General features: G+C 33.5%; 2 protein-coding genes across 2 annotated transcripts; one reads left to right on the plus strand and one right to left on the minus strand.

The window, feature by feature from the left end:
* The first annotated feature begins 10884 nt into the window (after window positions 1–10884).
* LOC142231317 (uncharacterized) lies at window positions 10885–12047 on the plus strand. The gene is made up of 2 exons (XM_075301932.1): window positions 10885–11275; window positions 11332–12047. Exons 1-2 carry the CDS (start codon window positions 10885–10887, stop codon window positions 12045–12047), a joined length of 1107 nt encoding a protein of 368 aa, XP_075158047.1.
* Window positions 12048–12810: 763 nt separating this feature from the next.
* On the minus strand, window positions 12811–14597 carry LOC142231318 (uncharacterized). Its single transcript, XM_075301933.1, has 2 exons — window positions 13279–14597; window positions 12811–12886 (listed from the first exon to the last, which is right to left on the minus strand). The coding sequence occupies exons 1-2, from the start codon at window positions 14595–14597 to the stop codon at window positions 12811–12813; spliced, it is 1395 nt and encodes a 464-aa protein (XP_075158048.1).
* Window positions 14598–16150: the final 1553 nt, after the last annotated feature.

Raw genomic sequence — 16150 nt, forward strand, 5'->3', positions numbered from 1 at the left:
AAATTTGGCACGTATAGCTACAATACTAAATCTACTCCCTGTGCAAAATTTCAACCAAATTGGGCCAAAACTCTGGCTTTTAGGACCATATTAGTCCATATCGGGCGAAAGATATATGTGGGAGCTATATCTAAATCTGAACCGATTTCAATCAAATTTTGCACACTTGACTATACGACTAAATGTTATGTTTGTACAAAATTTCAAGCAAATCGGTATAAAACTCTGGCTGCTGGATTCATATTAGTGCATATCGGGCGAAAGATATATATGGGAGCTATATCTAAATCTGAACCGATTTCTTCCAAAATCAATAGGGTTCTATTCTGACCCAAATTAGGAACATTGACCAAATTTGAAGGCGATTGGACTTAAATTGCGACCTAGACTTTGATCACAAAAATGTGTTCACAGACAGACGGACGGACGGACAGACGGAAATGGTTATATCGACTCAGGGACCAACCCTGAGCATTATTGCCAAAGACACCATGTGTCTATCTCGTCTCCTTCTGGGTGTTACAAACATATGCACTAACTTATAATACCCTGTTCCACAGTGTGGCGCAGGGTATAATAATTGAGTTTTGCATTCAACATCAATTAAATTAATTAAAAAATTAATTGAAAATTGCTAATAAAATCAATTAAATTTTTAATCAAGCATTTTTTTAATTTCCAATTAAAACTGTGATTGATACTATTATTTTCGTGATTGAAGACATTTCAATTAAAAACTTAATTTGGACCAATTAATTTCGTGATTGAATCAGAACAAAATTTTTTTGTGTGTATAATTATCAAATTCGTAACAATATCTTAAGTGTAGCTAGCCATCATACATACATTAGTATTGATGTACTATCGAGAACAAAGATGCTACTAAATTGACTCCAGCGCCTCGTGTTGTAACTGAGATCATCTGCGCTCTCTGAGAATAAATAGGACAAGGGCTCATGGTCCTTTTCAACCAAGTTTTCCGTGTAGGTACGGTCTGAAATACTGAATATTCCAATGGATGGCGATTCGTTCTTGTTCGGCTGTTGATTTATTACACTCAGCCTTTGTAAATGTTTTGGATGTAAATGCTATTGGAAGCTGTTGGCCATTGTATTATTGACTTAGCACTGCTCCGCATGCACATTTGGTTGCAAATATAAACTTGTCTATCAACGTCTGACAATGTGGGTTTGAACAATCGTTTCTTCAGGTATTCAAATGACTCATTGCACTGAGGTGTCCATTCATTATTATTCAAATTCAAACGTTTTTGGTTTCAAGAATAATTGTTCCACTTGTAATAAAAAAAGTTCAGGATTATAGATATATCTTTTCGCCCTGCCTGCCCGGTTGTGCCGGCGCTTAAAAACGCCAATGGCCAAATAATTGTTTAGGCGGCACTAAAGAAGCGCCTTGCCAAAAGAATGGTGTTCGCGGCACTCAAAAGCGCCAATGCGGAATGGAAATGAATACTACCAATTAGAGTAGAATACTGATTGATTTTTATTTAATTCTTTCGCTTTTTATACAAAAATGTCTTAATCTATGATTTGGGTTGGACCTAGAGTCCACTCCATAACTTACCACTAATAATCTAAATATTGTTTACATTTGCTTGTCAGCATACGCTTGCGATGGTTCTGTTGCAATAATGTAACTTGAATTTATTGAGCTACTTAAGAACGGAATCAAATATCAAAAAGAATTCGGTCATAAAATTATGTTACTGACCAGCGCAACAAAACAAAACAAAAATGTACGCGAAAGAACCAAAACAAATGTATGTTGACAATATTTGGTAAATTACAATAAATGGTGATGGGCACACTACACACTTTTTGTACTGTGATAAATGATAAAGTTTCAAAAAATATATTTAACCCGGATGTTGCCGGCGCTTAAAAACGACAATGGCAAAAATAATTGTTCAGGCGGCACTAAAGAAGCGCCTTGCCAAAAAGTATGAGGTTCGCGGCACTCAATGCCGCCAATGCGAAAAAAAAGATGTAAACGCTCCAGATTGGTGTAGAACCCTGATTGATTTTTATTTTATTCTTTGCCTTTTTATACAAAATTTCTTAATCTACGATTTGAGTTGGACCTAGAGTCCACTCCATAACTTACCACTCACTAATAATCTAAATACTATATACTATGTTTACATTTCCTTGTCAGCATACGCTTGCGATGGTTCTGTTGCAACAATGTAACTGGAATTTATTGAGCTACTTAAAAAAAACGGAATCAAATATCGATCAAGAATTTGGTCGTATATGTAGCAAATTTACAACTATTTTAAATTCAATTAAATATTTGAAATATATTTTTAAATAAAATTGAATATGAGTATTATTGTGGTGTATATATTAAAAAAAAACTTTATAAGCTCCCTATTGGCTTTCTTTCTCATAAAGCAAATTTCTGGAATAATTCCACATTTTTATTTAACTTTGGAGACTCCAATAGTAATTCTTCCACTTTTATAGTCTATTATACAAAATAACTGGACGACGCAAGCGTAAAAACCGAGCTGACGATGCTATGACATCGTTATAAAACAGTTCATTACAATTTGTAATCATAAACTAGATTATAGTCCTACAAAAGGGAACATTAGATTACAGATTCACAAAAGGGACGTGCCATTATAAATGCACATTTTACTTCAACCCAATCTTTTTGGAGAAATTCAATATATAGTATATTTGAATTATTATGCCATATTATTGCACATGATATGTTTTATTTTAGTGAAGACTCAGTGATAACCACAAACGCTTCTTGTTAGTTACATCCATTGTTAAAAGACTGTACATATTTTAATCAATCAATTTATCGGAAGCTTTTGGCCATTGTATTCTTGTCTTAGCACTTCTTCGCTTGCATATTTGCTTGTTATACAAAATTATCTATCAAAGTCTGGGTATTGTAACAATGTGGGTTTTAACAATTGTTTCTTCAGGTATTCCAATGACTCATTGCACTGAGGTGTCCTTTCAAATTCAAAGGTTTTTGGTTTCAATAATAATTGTTCCACTTTTTGTACAGAGTTGTATATGCAATTCAGATCTTGTTCAATGATAAAATAACCGAACAACGCAATATTAAAAACCGAACTGAAAGAGTTTATTTGTCTGGCAATGAACCAATAATTAATATTTTAAATAATATCATGAACTTCCACATCGTCTTCATCATCTCGTTGTTCACATTACACGTCGTCTAAGTTATTGATATGTCTGCCATTGCTCATTTCGAGTTCACAAGCTGACTTCAGTTGGCCTCAGCATCGTCTTCACCACTAAGTGCGCCACTTTCAACTTCAAGTGGAAGAATATACAATGCTGTTACAGACTCGTCTTCAGCAGACAACTCATTTAAGAAATCAATAGCTTCTTTTGCAGTAAGTGCCCTTAAAATTATCAAAAAAAAAAAACACCAAACAAAATAAGTGATCTATTTGTGCTTAATTTCGCCCAGCGTGACCATACGGTCACATCTGTTAAAACTTTTAGAAAAAACACTTAATTTTTTTGAAAGCTGAGAAATGGAATTGTACATACACAACTTCAATATCTTCCGCAATAAAAAATACTTATTTGAAATCTGAAGAACATCATTTCATTAAAAATATTGCATACTTTTTGTAGTAACATGAATTCAGGTTTTTTGCCATAATATTTTCTTAAGTACTGACAATGCATCCAATCGCTTCAACGAACACACAGTAACTAGATAAAAAACAAATTTGACAGAAGCGCACACCCTTCACAAATAGAATGAGTGCAAATTTTTCGAAATCGGGGAATCACACGTATTAACGTATTTACTTTGCTACGCTTGTTGTGTGTGGGACCATAAGTAGTAGGATAATGCCGGTTCTAATTCAATACTTTAATGGGTTTTGCTCATTTTTTAATGGGTTTAGGTCCGTTATGTAAACAATGACACAGTGGGGTGGGTCGTTCAATTTGCGGATTTATTTTTTTTTTAATTTAATGGGTTTGAGAACGTAAAGTAAACACTTGATCGATAATGCAGTTTCTAGATTATGGAGCTATTATGTTTTTAATGGGTTTGAGGACGTTAAGTAAATGAGATCGGTGGGTTTGTTTATTAAAGTTAATTGGTTAGTGGGCTTTAATGGGTTTGAGGCCGTTAGGTGAACAATGTGAAGGTTGGTTTGTTCATGGAATTTTAATGGGTTTGAGGACTTTAATGGGTTTGAGTCCGTTAAGTAAACAATCCCAGAGTGGGTGGGGATGTAAAAGTGTAGTTTTTTTTTTTTTTTGAGTGTGTGTGTGGCATGTGGAGTGGAGTTGTATGATCAATCGTAGCATTGACATTGAAATTGTCGCTGGATTTTTTATTATTTTTTCTTTTTTTTTTTTTATTATCCAAGAACTATAGACCCAGTAACACAGAAGAAATCCAATGAGAAAAAATACTGACCATACCCAACAATATAAAAATTTTAGTTTAAGTGAAAATGAATGTTTTTATTTGATGGTAGTGTTAATTAGCGCACAGAAATAGTCAGTTAAACATGGTTTCCCCGCAGAAAGATCGGTTTCACCGTGAAGATGCACGTTTGGAGACATTCGATATTTGGCCCGTAGATTATATAAGCAGAAATGCATTGGCAATGACGGGGATGTTTTATACAGGAGAAGCAGATATTGTTAAGTGTTATTTCTGTAAAGTTGAAATATATTCCTGGAAACAAACAGATGACCCTATATCTGAACATCTACGTTTATCAATAAATTGTCCTTTATTAAGGCGATGTACGACTAACAATGTACCTATAAATTCTATAGAACTCAATCAGATGTTACCTACAATGGGATGTGATACATGTGGTATGCATGATTTTAATATAAAACGAAGAGTGACTAGTAGCAAGAGGAAATTGTGCTGCCCACCATTTGTAATTATGATACTTACGTTGTTTATTTTAAGACATACTATCAATAAAGCTTGAATAAAAAAAAATAGAATTTGTTTTATTATTTATTTATTAAGCTCATGATCAAGTCTTGAATTTTCTCAAAATTTTTTTCTAGATACACAAAAAGTTTATAAACATTATTTACGGCACACGTAAATTTGTTATTTGAATGAATATGGCAAGATGTCTTATAGTTATACAAATTTTTAAAGCTAGTTTCATATTCCAAATTAATAATACAACTTTTAATATATTTTTCTAGAAAATCCTTTTTAACCTTTCCAAAAACAAATATATACTTAAAATTATTTAGTGGCCATAGAACTTCTCCAACACGGCAGTAATCTATGGTGCCTATTGACCAATCAAGTCCGTTGATAAAATTTTTACAATAGTGATTTCGGGTTAATGCATCTCTATTAAGTTCTCTAATGTCGAATGGTGGCTTGAAGAGAAAATGATTAGCTATGACCGATGTGAAATCCATAAAAGCCAATTCTTTTATGTATATACTGCTGCGGTCGTTGGCATGACAGCACTGAAAATCTACTAGAGCAATTTCAGATCGAGGAATGACGTCCATTTTGCGATTGACTTGAATATATCTCAATAATCGAAAGAAGTCTTTGTTGAACTGAATTACATGAATGTTTTGACATCATTTATAAGGGCTTGGGATTCATGAACTGAGACAAAAATTTCAAACATAAATGACCGCAATTGGAAGAGTTAAATTTTTGTTCTCTTTTATAGTTATATTTTACATTGCAACCTAAATATTTCAACAGTTCGAGTGGCGGTTGAAGATTTCCAAAGCTATCAAAGTATTCAATTTCATTGTTGTTTTTGTAATATGCTACCCAATGTGTTCCAGGTCCTCTTAGGGAATCTAAATTTAATACACCACATTCTCTTTTCCAAGGTGTGCTTGGTAGATTGTCTCTCATAAATACTCCTCGAAAATGTGTAATATATCTTTTAGCAAATATGTATATATCTACATCCGTTAGTGGTCTCTTAGGTAGCATTTTAATTAGTTTTTTGCGATTGAATTGCTCAATGTGATACCCATACCCCTTTTAAAAGGCCTAAGATAAAGACCTTTACCCATAGCAATTGCTTCCATATTTTTGTTATGTCGAATATTTTCTTCAAGTTGCTGTTTTGCGCTCTTTGCGGAATTAACTACTTTAGCTTTGGATGAAGCGCCAGATGTTATAGCTCCCAAAGCACCAGCGCTGTTATTATTGGAACTAATGGAAGAAATCCTCCAATCTTGGGTACTTTAATAACTCTAGGAATGACGACATGTGATTTTTTCCCTTTAAACGAAGTGTTTATTACTTTGCGTGGAATTTTAATTGCTGTATTTATATCACAAGGTTTTTCCTTCTTTAAAGATGTTTTTGCCTTTTGGACAGCTGTTGTAAATAAAGTCTGTCGTTTTTTCTTATCCACACCCATACCAAGTTTTATTTTCGATTTCATGGCGTTGGTGACTAAATAAGCGTATATTTTCTCGCCCAAAGTGCTATCTTTAGATTTTACTCGTTCCCACGCCTTTTGAGAAAGTTCTCTATCTGCTTTGTGTCGTTGATTTATATCTTCACTTTTTGAGTAAGCGATATCATGAAGTCGACATGCAGCATCCAAACCATTTATTCCCTTGTCCCCTCTTTTAAGACGTTTTTCCAATTTTGTGCCTGGTCCGCAAATTCGATATCCTGGTAAATGTAGCTCTACAGGTAGTGAGTTAATTAAATTATTTACGAATCCACCTCCTTGGACAGAACTTTTGCTTTTGATTTGATTTTTGTTGTAAACAATCATTTTATACAATTTTAAACTATAAACAAACAAACAAATTAAAAATAAAAAAATAAATATATTCGAAATCGTAATATATATATCAGTAGTTATTATGCGGTTTATAAAGCAGGACAAGGACATCAAAATCCGAAATTTTGATTTCACACACATAAATTCAAACAAATCAAAGCATAGTTCTTTGTTGCCGAATTCTATAAGATGTTTAATAGTTGGACCATCGAACTGCGGCAAAACTAATGCGATGATAAGTTTGATTGAAAGTCCAAATGGTCTTAAATTTGAGAATATATATTTGTATTCAAAGTCTTTATATCAATTAAAATATGAGTATCTCAGAAGACTTGTAAGCCCAATAAAAGGCATGGGATACTACATGTATAACAATAATGCTGACGTTTTAACCCCGAATGAAGCAAAACCAAACTCGATTATGATATTTGATGATGTAGCGTGCGACAAACAAAATAATATACGCGACTATTTCGCAATGGGTCGCCATAGGAACATCGATTCGTTTTATCTCTGTGAAACATACAGTCGAATCCCAAAACAATTAATTCGTGATAATGCAAACTTAATCGTTGCTTTCAAGCAAGACGAAACAAACATTAAACATATATACAATGATCATGTCGGTAGTGACATGCCTCTGGGCCACTATATAGATATTTGTCGAGAATGTTGGAAAGCTAGATACGGATTTTTGGTTATAAATAAAGATGATGAAATTCGAGATGGACGTTATAGAAAAGGATTTGACACATATATTAGTCCTTAGTTTTAAACATTCTTCAGACTAAAGCAGACGCTATATCAATATCATTAAAGTCGCTTAGATACTACACCCCATTACTTTGTGGTAATTAACATCGAAATAACAGTTCAATACCCCAACAGGGTCTGTTGCTTAGTAGACCAACAGCTGTACAGGGTCTGTTCATTAGCCGTTCATGACCTATTCAATTCCTGTTTGACATCTGGTTAACGAAAATTGTACAACACATCAATTCTATATTATCATTATGAATGAACACGTGTTGAGAAAGTTAATAAAATCGAGAAAATCTTTGAAACAAAAGTTTCGAAGCATAAAATTAGGCGATGACGAAAAATCCATCAAGCTAGAAAGCATATTTAAGCCATTAACTATACCGCTGAATAATTTTATAAAATTAAAAAGTGAGAACATAAAAACGGAGTTTCCAGAAAGTCAGATTTTCAAATATGAAACCAGTACCCCAAAAAGAGAAAACTCACATAAACCACATTTTGATGTAAACTACCACATGAATAACTTTAAAACTGACTCAAACGATGTTGAAGAAGCAGACGACGAAGAGGTGGGGGAGCATTCAGAAAAATATTTTTCACAAGCAGATGATGGAGATAGTACTATAGACTTATCTACACTACAAACAGTAAAAACTCTTGATACTATTTTTGGCCCACATAAAGATAAAAATGGATGGTCTTTAGGCAATAGTCCCATTCGAATAAATAAAGATAAAATACACATAGGGAATCAACGTTGGGAATTCACACCAGGCTTGTTTGAATTAATTGTCTATAAAGAGCCGAAACATTATGATGCTGTGGAACTAGACATATATAAAAAATTTTATCAAATACTAATGCCCACCGTAGGAATTTTGATGCAAGCGGTCAAATAAAAGGAAACAAAGGCTACAAATATAATCACATAATAAAAAATCTGTTTAAAGATACTCACACAGGTAAAGGGTTAATGACGGTTAATTTGCAAAAGCCCAACTATATATATTGGGACGATCCGAATGAGTTAGTGGAAAGACTGAAATTACTAATTGCATCACAGGAAGCCGGTCACAATAATCAAAACAATGAAATAGTTTCTATAATTGAAGAGTTGAAAGAAGCCAATATAATACACTGATTATTCAATAGAATCGAATTCTTCTGAACTAAAGAAATATGTTCCGAAAGTTTTTGGATTTGCTATTGACAGGAATAATAACATCGATTTCCAAAATAAAAAGCTCAAAAATTTGGGAGCGCCGGTGGAGGATACGGACGGAATCAACAAAGATTATTTACAAAAACAAATCGACATCTCAAGAGAAATACTAAAGCAACATTTAAATACAGAAATCGTCATACTTAGGCAAGAATTAAGGCAGATAATGATAAGCATTAAAGATATATATAAGGTATTAGCGGAGATGCAATCGAATCCAGAATTGATTTACAATACTAGTAATTAATTACAATATTAGTATTTAAAAATGGAGAAAAGGAAGATCGTTAACGAAATCCACACGCAAGCTCGAAAAAATTTCCCTCGTCGGAGAGTTGTTACGAAGGGTATTGATGACTTATGGCAGGCAGATTTGGTTGAGATGGGAAACTATGAAACCTAAATAAAGGATTTAAATATATTCTCACGGTCATTGACACATTTTCAAAGTATGCTTGGGTGGAGCCACTTAAAACAAAAAATGCATCCGATGTATCTAAAGCCTTTCAGAAGGTATTGAGTATGAATCGAGTACCGAAAAACTTACACACAGATGATGGTAAAGAGTTTTTTAATAAGGACTTTGGAAAACTTAAGGAAAAATATTCAATAAATCACTATTCCACATATAGTGTTATGAAAGCGTCTATTGTAGAACGCTTTAACCGTACTTTTAAAACATTACTATTCCGAGAGTTTTCATACAATGGATCATATAAATGGGTTAACATATATAAACGTATAGTTTACAAATACAATAGAACAGTACATCGAACAATAAAAATGGCACCGATCGATGTAAATCCAAATAATGAGCAAATGTTATTAAACACTGTTTATAATCATTTAAAGATATATAAACCGTCTCAATTTCACGTTGGCGATTATGTACGTCTAAGTAAATACAAAAACATTTTTGAGAAAGGCTATACGCCCAACTTCAGTACCGAAATTTTTCGCATACGATCTATACGAAACACAAATCCCAGCACATATCTATTGGAGGATTATCAAGGAAACCCCATAAAAGGTGGATTCTATAAAGAGGAAATACTGCGCACTCATCATCCTGATGTCTATCTTGTTGAGAAGATTATTAAAACAAAGGGACAAATGGCATATGTTAAGTGGCTAGGATTCCCCGATGAACATAACTCCTGGATAAATAAGAATGATATATTATAACCATCCCTTTATTTACATATATAATAAAATACTAATCAAATTGCAAATTGTTATTCAATTGGTTTTTAGTCATTACAATGTCAATTACGTTAGCATTAAGCGGTAAATCATCGGTTCTCACCACTCACTATTTTCCTCCCATTCAACTTGATGGGGAATATGAATGTGCTTTAGTTGATTTCCATTCCTATAATTCAATACCAAACGTTGACTACGAAAACAACTTATTTCATATTGGAAATGATTTAATTGAAATTCCGATTGGTTCGTATGAACTGGAAGATATTGCTAGCTACATAAAACATGAATATGTCAAAAAAAATCACAGCAAAACTTTAGAGATCGCGGCTAACAACAACACACTTCAAATTGAAATTTATTCTTCTGATGATGTTATACACTTTAATAAGGATCGATCGATCGGTTCCTTATTTGGGTTTAACGATAGAGTTTTAACACCTAACGTGAAACATACATCCAACCAATCTGTAAATATTTTGAAAGTGAATGCGATTCAAATACAATGCAATATAATATCGGGAGCATATATGAATAATTATGCTGCTCACACACTACATGAGTTCGGTGTTAACGTTTCTCCGGGGTATAAATTGGAAGAAATACCGAAGAATCTTATTTACCAGTAAACGTCAAAGAAATTGGTAGTTTGAAAATTTGGATTGTAGATCAAGACAAGCGGTTGATAAACTTTCGAGGTGAAGAAATAACATTGCGTTTGCACCTTAAGCCGAAAGCAAAATGATAATTTATAATAATAAATATTATACTAAGGGACTCATCCAATCCATTCCTGTTGAAGCACTCAAGCTTAAAACACAACATCTGTCTGTCCGATCTAAGAGACGAAAATTATCTAAAGCAAATAAACGTTTTTTAAAATCATTAAACCTTCGGCTAAAAACTAATGTCTGAAATATTAAACGTGGGAGAAAAACCATTCTCTGATGAGAGCATAATTAAAAAAGATTACCACAGTTACATGCCATATGTACAATCTTATAAAAATAACGATGAAATTAGAATAACGATACAAAACCAAGATATATATGTCCTACCGACTGAGAGTTATATTTACATAGAGGGTCTAGTAACGTTAGCGGATGGCGAAAGAACCCCCAATGGTAGATTGCGAAATAATTGCGTTGCCCACATGTTCGATGAGATTCGATATGAAATCAATGGAATTGAAATTGACCGCACTCGTCATTTGGGTATTTCAAGCACAATCAAATATTTTTTGTCTCTAAATGATTTCGATGGGAATATGCTTCTTAATGCTGGATGGAATACAAAGAGTGATCTCCAAATGGATGCTTTTATGTCCCCTTGAAATTGTTGTTGGGATTTGCAGAGGATTTCAACAAAGTTATTCTTAATTGCAAACATGACCTAATTTTATTACGTAGTTCTAATGATTCTAATGTATGCTACTCAACAAAAGCAGATGAAAATGTCAAACTGACTATTCAAAATATCACATGGAGAATACCACACGTGCACATTTCCGACTCCTCAAAACTCAAGGTGTTGAAGATCATCAAAGATGGAACAAATTTACATCTAGCTTTTCGAAGTTGGGATTGTCATTTTAATCCTACATTTCCGAATGCTACAAAAGGTAGCTGGAATGTTAAACTCTCCGTAAACCGCGAACGCCCACGGTTTGTTATTTTAGCATTTGAAAATAACAAAAAGTTTATACATTGTCATCTGGTGAATTTAAAAGTACACCTCAATTCGGATACTTACCCTTATGATGACCTTAATCTTAAGTTTGATGATAATAGATACGCAGTCCTGTATGACATGTATACCAAATTCCAACAAAGCTTTTACTTGAAAGAACCACAACCATTACTATCCTGTTTGGAATTCAAAGATAACCCAATTAGTGTAATTGATGTTAGCTATCAAAACGAAATGATAAAAAGTGGACCAATAGACGTCAAAATAGAGTTTGAAACCAGTAAACCTATACCAGCAAATACATCTGCATATTGTTTAATAATCCATGACCGCTTCATTGAGTATACTCCATTGACGGGCAATGTTCGAAAAATAATATAAAAATGCTGTTACCATTCCCTTTTCAAATAAATAAAACACAATCAATTTATTATAAATCATAAATCTATATTCTTTTTATTTTTTTTGTTATAGAATATATGTAAGTATAAATATACAAGATGGATTATGTGTTAAAAAAATAAAATTTGAAAAATATTTATAAATATAAAGAAGAATTAAGGAATTCAATATCAGTATCACAATCCCATGAAATATTTAAGTCTACATCCATTTCACATGTAAAATCATTAAAAATTTCATTTAATTTTGAGTAAATTTCATGGTGACCCCAGGCAAGTGTATTAATGTTACCTTCTTTAATTTTCCGCTTAGTATCTATGGGGCTTAGAGTTACTTTATTTAAAATATTAGTGTATATATTGTGTAGTTTTGATTTGAAATTTAGCATATCATCACTTACTTTCAACTGATTAAATAAACAATTTCTATAATTACTTATGCTATACTCCCTAATTATGCATTTTTTAACACCTTTGGCTTTTTTTACTTCTTCACCATCATCTAGAGTATAGGAATACATTTTTGGACCAAGCCCAACAAACTCGGTCATTATTCTACCGCAGTTTTCGTCTTTCATATATCCAATTTTCTTTTTGTTAAGCAAAGGAAACTGGAAAATGTTATTTGGTAGGTAGTCTGAAGTATCAAAATATATAAATCACAACGAATTTCATCATAAACATCATCAGACTTTATTGTGTATATAAACGAGTCCGTATCCATGTAATTTAAAGATAACCTTTCACCAAACTTTGTTTTCATATAGTTGTAGTGAAAATCGTACATTTTCCACTTTGCTAACTCCAATATACAAAATCCTAGGTATATTGGTTTATCATAGCAGAATGAGGTTTTATTCATATGAATAGCCCAAAATTCATCCGAAAACTGCGTAATACTATCGAAATTTGGTTTTGCTATTAAAGCTCGCGCCCCTAGTCTATTTCTATTCGTTGTCTCCCATTCGGTAACGAACCGAATATCTTTTCTCTTTTCAACATTTTCCATGGTTTTTCCATAAACTGCATTGTTAAGAAGTTTGAAAAAATTTTTCTCAAACGCATTTTTTGCCTTTTTCCTCATGTCATTATTTTTGTCTATATATTCCTTTAATAATGGCTTTTGGTTAAAGGAGAGAACTCTATGTACCCTTTTTAAGATATACCCTTGCTCCAAACATTGTTTTAAGGTTAGGTAGTGCATCGTATACCTATCTTTTGGAGTAAGATCACACACTAGCTTATTATGCTTAGATCCACCTATCTTCTTATTTTCAGAAGCCATGGGTAAGTCATTAAATTTGTCATGGTGGTTAGGTGGACAAGAGAGGGAAACTTCATATATGTAGCCTTCTGCGGAATCATGTTTAAATTTTTTTATTTCTTCAGGGTCAAAAATAATGCTTTGTTCATCAATCCACTTAAAATTACCATAAGGAAGATATTGTTGCATTGTCCATCCATATAAATTGTTTACATCAAAGTACATAAGGTATGTGGATGGAATGGTTGGGTTAAAATTTTTCATATACTTATTATTTGCTTTATGATATCTTTTACTACATTGGGTAATTCCCCCTCGAATTCCCCTCTTTATAAAATTAAACATATCAACATTCGTTATGAGCTCCAAGTTAAAGCCATTTGCAGTTATTAACTTGAGCGTGGCGTCATATGATAGGCCTGGGGCAGTAAAATATTGACATGGGTCCAACCCGTGCACAGACTTGCACAATCGACGGAAGTTTTCAAAGACGTCTGCTAAAAGTAGAATATCTGTTTTTAAATATAATTCCATATAATCACGGAGTGTTTTACATTGAAATTCCCACACGTCTGTCGCATGCTTATAATCAGTAGCACTACAATGTTGATTATTTAGCCTGCTATAGAAGTCCTCAATCGCTGGAAGCTTGGTTTCCTCCAGCTTGTCAAAGGAATCTAAATATTCATAACAAAAAATACCTTTTTTGCGCATTAATCTAAATTCATCGTCATTGGCAAAATGAGATTTGACTGTAGTCATCTTCTCATCGGAAAGATTTGTAGCTAGTGCGTCCAAACTGGATTGCATAAATCTAAGGGAATCCAAAAATCTATATTCCAAATGAACATCCCTTTGAATTTTAACTGTATGAGAAACAGAAATATATAGCTCCTTATTTAAAGGTATTACTTTAGTTTCTCCTGGAATGTATTTGAGGAAATCTTTCACAAATAAATGACAATCATAGGATGAGAAATTATGGAAAAAAATTGGTATAAATTTGGGAACTTTATAATTTAAATTGCAACGATTGTGCGCCGGACCCCTGTATATCCCCGTAATATGACAATGGTCCCGCACCCTATCATCTTCTAGACTTTTGTCACATATGTGACATAACTCGGCATTATAGAATGCGAATTCTTCCGCGGGTGTTAAGATATGCATGGTAGTATTTAGCGATAAATATTTGTCATATAAATTTCTGCAGTCATTGTCCAGACTTTTAACGAATTTTTCCGCGGCGTCTTCCCCCGTATACATTTTAAAGATGTTTAAACTTGCGTCAAAACTACACTTAATATAATAAGCAAAAGCACATGGCTGATGCTTGTTTACTAATGGACCTCCACTTGTGATCTTCTGTAGCACGCACTCAAAATCAGCGTATACCACAAATGGAACGTCCATTGTATTTTTTCTATTTCTAAAAGTAACTAAATTGTCACCTTCTTTTGGTAAAAACTAAGCCACACCGCCGCACTCTTCTTTATGATTGCTCCATACATGGTCCAACGATGTGTATTGTAAGCACTTGTCGCATATGTGTAGATGATGTTCATTTGCAGTTAGTTGTGACGTCAGCAATCTAAATATATGTATATATATTTTTTTAAATTTGTTTATTACTTTAAAAGTTATGTTGTATTACCTCGACATGTCATTTATGGTTATATAATGGGCTTTCCCAAATTTCTCCAAAAGTAGCAGGTTAGCATGATGTTGCTCCTGATATTGATTTGTTATGTGATAGGGGCCAACAACAACCGCGTTCTTGTCATCATACCCATAGACATTAACGCTTATGTGCGGATTATTTTTCTCGAATTTGGCGATCTGTTGAATTGGTGTTGGAAAATCAATTCCTTCAAAGTCTATGGTGAGACCATTGCTGAGTGTTAATTTAGTATCACCAATTTCAACATTATATGCATTAGTTCTTGAGGGATTCTGGGGCGCTGGTTTGTCTAGCGCCGCTATAAGACTCCATTTAAAGCAGTATTCATCAAAATTGCGAATGTTGATGCATGCTTTTTTCAACGCCAGCTTTTTAGGGGTGGGGATATACCGCACATTTGTTAATATGTATCTCCAATTTTTCAATGCGGGTGAGGGTCCACCCAGAATCTCTTTCCTGAAACTCACTCATCTTGGCTTTAATTTCTTCACACTGCGCCTCAAAAATATCGTTGACGTTGTCTGCGACAGTTACTCTTACCATTTTTGATATGTGGTATATGTATTGCATGTGGAGCTCTTCTTCCGTAAATTTAATATACTCCCCTATTAACTGTATATTAAATTTAATGCAATTATGCATAGCCAGTGAGTTCAGTACTAATTCTTTCATACTTATTCCCAAATTTGTAAAAATCATATTTACATCTAAACAATCCTCAGGTATATGAATTACCTCATATGTAGCCACTCGGTTCCTAAATCCACTATTTATTTTTTTAAAAACAAACTTTGGGCTTTGTTGTTGTTGACCCTGTTGAATTTGGTCGGAACTACCGATTTGCATCATGCGCTGCTGATGTACGTGAGGTTGATTAGGTGTTCCCGATGAGCAGCTTGGTTCCACATTAGGGTTCTCTTGTTGATGTTGTTGGTGTTGAAAATCTTCATTCATTAATCCATGTCCTCCGTTTGTTGAATGCAGCTCCATATGTAAATTTAAAGCACGCTTATTGAAAAGCATCCTTCCACACACATCACATCTTCTATGAAGCTTTACGTGTCTTCGATAAGATGTGAAGGATGCGAAATTTTCCCTACAAACCGAACAGGAGAACATTCTTGATCTTCTAACGCTG

Source organism: Haematobia irritans, chromosome 3, assembly GCF_050003625.1.
Source record: "Haematobia irritans isolate KBUSLIRL chromosome 3, ASM5000362v1, whole genome shotgun sequence".
Lineage (NCBI taxonomy): Eukaryota > Metazoa > Arthropoda > Insecta > Diptera > Muscidae > Haematobia > Haematobia irritans.